Source organism: Palaemon carinicauda, chromosome 3 (genome assembly GCF_036898095.1).
Source record: "Palaemon carinicauda isolate YSFRI2023 chromosome 3, ASM3689809v2, whole genome shotgun sequence".
Lineage (NCBI taxonomy): Eukaryota > Metazoa > Arthropoda > Malacostraca > Decapoda > Palaemonidae > Palaemon > Palaemon carinicauda.
This window is the reverse complement of record NC_090727.1, coordinates 30915523-30920385: the sequence shown is the minus strand read 5'-3', so window position 1 is coordinate 30920385 and position 4863 is coordinate 30915523. Positions and strand designations below refer to the sequence as shown.

At 34.2% G+C, this 4863-nt stretch overlaps 1 protein-coding gene across 1 annotated transcript in view; it reads right to left on the bottom strand.

The window, feature by feature from the left end:
- Positions 1-1522: 1522 nt before the first annotated feature.
- The window catches only part of LOC137631150 (uncharacterized), a 111700-nt gene continuing 108359 nt past the window's right edge, over positions 1523-4863 (bottom strand). The window contains exon 2 of the mRNA XM_068362852.1: positions 1523-1886. Within this exon, the coding sequence (XP_068218953.1) occupies positions 1523-1886 (364 nt within the window). The remainder of the gene's footprint in view (positions 1887-4863) is intronic.

The window sequence follows — 4863 nt, the reverse complement described above, 5'->3', positions numbered from 1 at the left end:
TATATATATATATATATATATATGTAGTTCATCAGGACACACGAGAAACTATTATATTTTTATTCTATCATCTTTTTTTCTTAAAATTAATTCGAAAAGTAGTAAAAAAGTATGTATAAAGTTTTACTATAGTTACGTTGCACTTACAAATTATCATCTGAGAGAGAGAGAGAGAGAGAGAGAGAGAGAGAGAGAGAGAGAGAGAGAGAGAGAGAGAGAGAGAGAGAGAATTCGTAACCCCTCTAAATCAAATAATGGTATTAAGTTATCTATAGACTCTCCCAACCGCCTCCATCCTTAGCTCACATGTCACTCCTCAGTCAGCGAGTCAGAAGATAACAGACGTCAGCAGGACTCAAATACAGCAAGTCAGCACTGGTCAGCAACTCAATGTGGTGACTCGACAACGATTCACCTTTGATCTCTCTCTCTCTCTCTCTCTCTCTGACCAAAGTTCGTAATCCGAAACTTTAACCTTAATTAATGTTAACGGTTTTACCAAAATCTGTTGAATTTCTTTTCAAAATGATTCAGCTCATAGATTCTACAAATAAAGTAGGCCTATGTGACATTATTTTATTAATCGAATCTGACATTTTCTGTTATGTATTTGTAATTTGGCCTTTTCAAATTCATTCGTTATTTTTCGCTAATAGTAAAAGAAGATGCTTTCTTTAAAATAGTGTGTTACGCAAAAATTCATTAAATGATCATATATATATGTGTATATATATATATATATATATATATATATATATATATATATATATATATATATATATATATATATATATATATATATATATATGAGAGAGAGAGAGAGAGAGAGAGAGAGAGAGAGAGAGACTAGGCCTATGCTCTATTTGAAAGATTGGTTGTCTTTTACAATATTTACCTGCCTAATACGATGCCAGGATCATAAAAGCCTTATTTTCCTCTCAGAGTTTAAAGGTCGCTCATGACCTATAGGTTCCCTCAAATACCCGATCCTTAGCTCGCAAGGATGGTGGGGTTGCAGACACCACAAGAAACTATAAAGGTTGAGTGGGTCTCGAACCCCAGTCCGGCAGATTGCGAGGCAGTTAACAAAAGCAATAGAGGTGTTGAATTAATTGTCTTTCCCCAAAGGCTTTTAATCGTGACATTCCCAAAGTTGTGATGTAAGGGACAGATGCACGAAAAGGCTGGATAGTAATTAGGCCTCTGTGAGTGTGCACGAGTCAGGTGAGGCTAGATACTTATCCTCTATCCTTGGTGAGGATAGTTACTTTGGAACATGTACATTGCACCTAATTAATCATGACACAAAATCTCTCTTTTTTTCCATTTCTCTCTCTCTCTCTCTCTCTCTCTCTCTCTCTCTCTCTCTCTCTCTCTTTGCAAGTTCCTTAGATTAGTATTTCAGAGTCTACTAGTATCACTGCTACTATAAGATACTAGTATTTCTTCTATTATAACTGCTGGTATCACTACTACCATAACTACTACTATAACACTACTACTATCACTACTAGTATAACAACTAGTATCTACTACTATCACTACTATCACTACTAGTATCACTACTACCATAACTACTACCATAACTACTAGTATCACTACTACCATAACTACTAGTATCACTACTATCATAACTACTAGTATCACTACTACCATAACTACTACTATCACTACCAGTATAACAACTAGTATTACTACTAATATAACTACTAGTATCACTACTGCTATCACTACTAGTATAACTAACTATATCACTACTACTATAACAACTAGTATCACTACTAGTATAACTACTACTATCACTACTAGTAAAACTACTTTTATCATTACTAGTATCACTACTACAATCACTACTAGTATATCTACTACTATCACTACTACTATAACTACTTGTATCACTACTATTTTAACTACTACTATAACTACTTGTATCACTACTACTATAACTACTAGTATCACTACTACTATGACTACTTGTATAACTACTAGTATAACTACCATTATCACTACTAGTATCACTATTACTATAACTACTATTATCGTTACTTTTATCAATACTAGTATAACTACTAATATCAATACTACTATTACCACTACTATAACTACTAGTATCACCACTACTATAAATACTACTATAACTACTGCTATCATAACTACTAGTATCACTACTATTACCACTACCATAACAACAAGTATCACTACTACCATTACTACTATTATAACTACTAGTATCACCACTACTATTACCACTACCATAACAACAAGTAACTACTACTACTACTACTACTACTGATGATAATACTACTAATAATAAATTGATAATATGGATGGAGTCATTATTGTTACTTAAAAGATATTAAGAAGTTTTATTCATTGAGCAAGATGAAAAGACATCTTAGGCAAGAAGGACTCTTCTCCTTCTCCTCTTAGAAGCACAATCACTCCAAACTAACATTTCGATTTCGACTTCAATTTGACACAATAGTTATCATGTCACTCCTTTCTTATGCAAATAACCAGGAATTATTACACATTAATTACACTTATTACTTATAATCTTATATGATTCAAGAATTACATTTTTTTTATAATATTCATTACACAAAGCCGTTATCAATTAAGTGGAAGTCAAGGCCAATTGACCTAAGCGGGAGGAGGGCGGGAAATAAAGGCGGGAAATCTCAGTTTGGGATTCTTCTAGAGATTGGTCTAACACTTCGTCTTGTTTTATTAACCGAAACATTGAGTAGTGTGTGCATGTATATATATATATGCAGAGAGAGAGAGAGAGAGAGAGAGAGAGAGAGAGAGAGAGAGAGAGAGAGAGAGTAGCCCCTTTCTTATGATAACGGTGAACATTTCTTTCAAAGCCAGAAGGGCGTATGTGACAGTAGAAGGATTTTCTTCTCTATTCCCTCGTCTTTAAGGTCGATTATAACTCATGAGTAGCTTCGATCTACTGCATATCAATAGGTCTCTTTTAAAAGAAATATATTTGAACATTGTAATATTGTTAATAATGGAGAAAATAAGGTCGGTAACATGTTGAAAATATCAACAAATATTAAATTCAGGGCATGGATTAGAATTTATATTTCAAACACTCCATGATTCGAGTGCCTGATGAGCGGCGGTGCCAAATTTTCTCCTGACTACATTATTAATAATATTGGTTAGAGAACCTTCAATTTACATTTGGCAACAAGTGAGGGTAAATAAATACCACCTTCATCATCATAGGATATAAAGGAATGTAATTCTCTCTCTCTCTCTCTCTCTCTCTCTCTCTCTCTCTCTCTCTCTCTCTCACTCTCTCTCATATATACTCTTAGTCTACTATTCTGTTGTTCTTAAATAGCGCTACCTATTGACTTGAGTATAAATGAAATGTGGATGTGTGTGGGGGTATAAGGATGGAAATCTAAGCGGTTTGTGGATATGAGAGAGAGAGAGAGAGAGAGAGAGAGAGAGTGTGTGTGTTAACTACAATTAGTACCAGGTTTCTGTTGCTATAAATTGTAGCCACATATTTATTCTAAAGAAGAATAATAATCATGACAACAACAATAATAATAATAATAATAATAATAATAATAATAATAATAATAATAATAAACGTATGCAGCTAAACGAAGGGATTTCGAAAGAAAATCTAAACAGCACCAAAAGGTGTTTCTGGTTGGTAGAAGTCCCCAAGAAGGGAAGAGCAATAACACTATCTTCCCCCATAGCGTCATTCTGTCACCTGCTTCCTCCTGGCCTGGGCTGTTCACGGACACCACTAGGAGGAGGAGGAGGTTGGTTGTATCACGCCCTTCTGTCTTAAAGTCTCCTGCAGATTTGGCTAATTATTGCTAGACATCTTTCTCGGTGGGTCTACTGTACCTTCGCGAGCATTTGCTCCAAATCTCTGGATGTCAGGATGCCTGAAAACTTTAAATCAATCAATCAATCCAAAGCTCTGAAGGAGACCAAAATAAATAGAAAAGTCTTATCCCTGTGGGAAATACTGACTAAACCTTGAGTTGTTTCTCATAATGTTTCGATCAGAACCATAAATTTTCAGTCTTTCTCCAACAAGCACTCACTCACACAGTCTCCAACATTTTTCAACTTAACTATTCCTCTAACTCATTCCAAAGGGCGAAGCTATATGAAACTATCGTTCAATTCCGAGGAAAACTGTAATCCATTGGGCAAAATAATAAAAGAATATCGCTCAACTCAGATGAAGAACATAAGAGAGGCACCCTAGTCCGAGTGCTTTTGAAATAACAGTGAAGATGGAACCGTAATCATTTGCGACCTTCTCATTTACAATAATGATAATAATAATAATAATAATAATAATAATAATAATAATAATAATAATAATATGCATAGGAGATGATGGTGATCCATTTAGATATCTGTTTGCTCAGCTTTGCAAAGTTTTCTTCGATATTACATGAAATATCACCTTTATAGATGTGACATGATTTATCTGAATATATATCTATTATAGTGTTGAACAAATTCCCCTCTATTTTATACAATTTTAGTTAAATAAAAACGATAAACATTTACAGTAACTCCTAAGAAATACTTTGAAAATATCGGCGACTCGAAAACTGCAGGTAACAACTGAATAAAGTTCCAAGTTAGATCGAGTAACCTTCTCAACTATTCTGGGTGCTGGCTGTTGTTAGCTAAAGCTTTTAAGAAGTTACCCTGGATTTCATCAATATCAATTTCATCCTTCACAGCTGTGAGTATTTCATCACACTGATGGAGATACTGCTGCCCCTTGCACAATCTCCGCTGGATACTTTTCATTTCACGGTTTGGGGATAATGTTGTTAATGTTTTTTTTTTTTTTTTTTT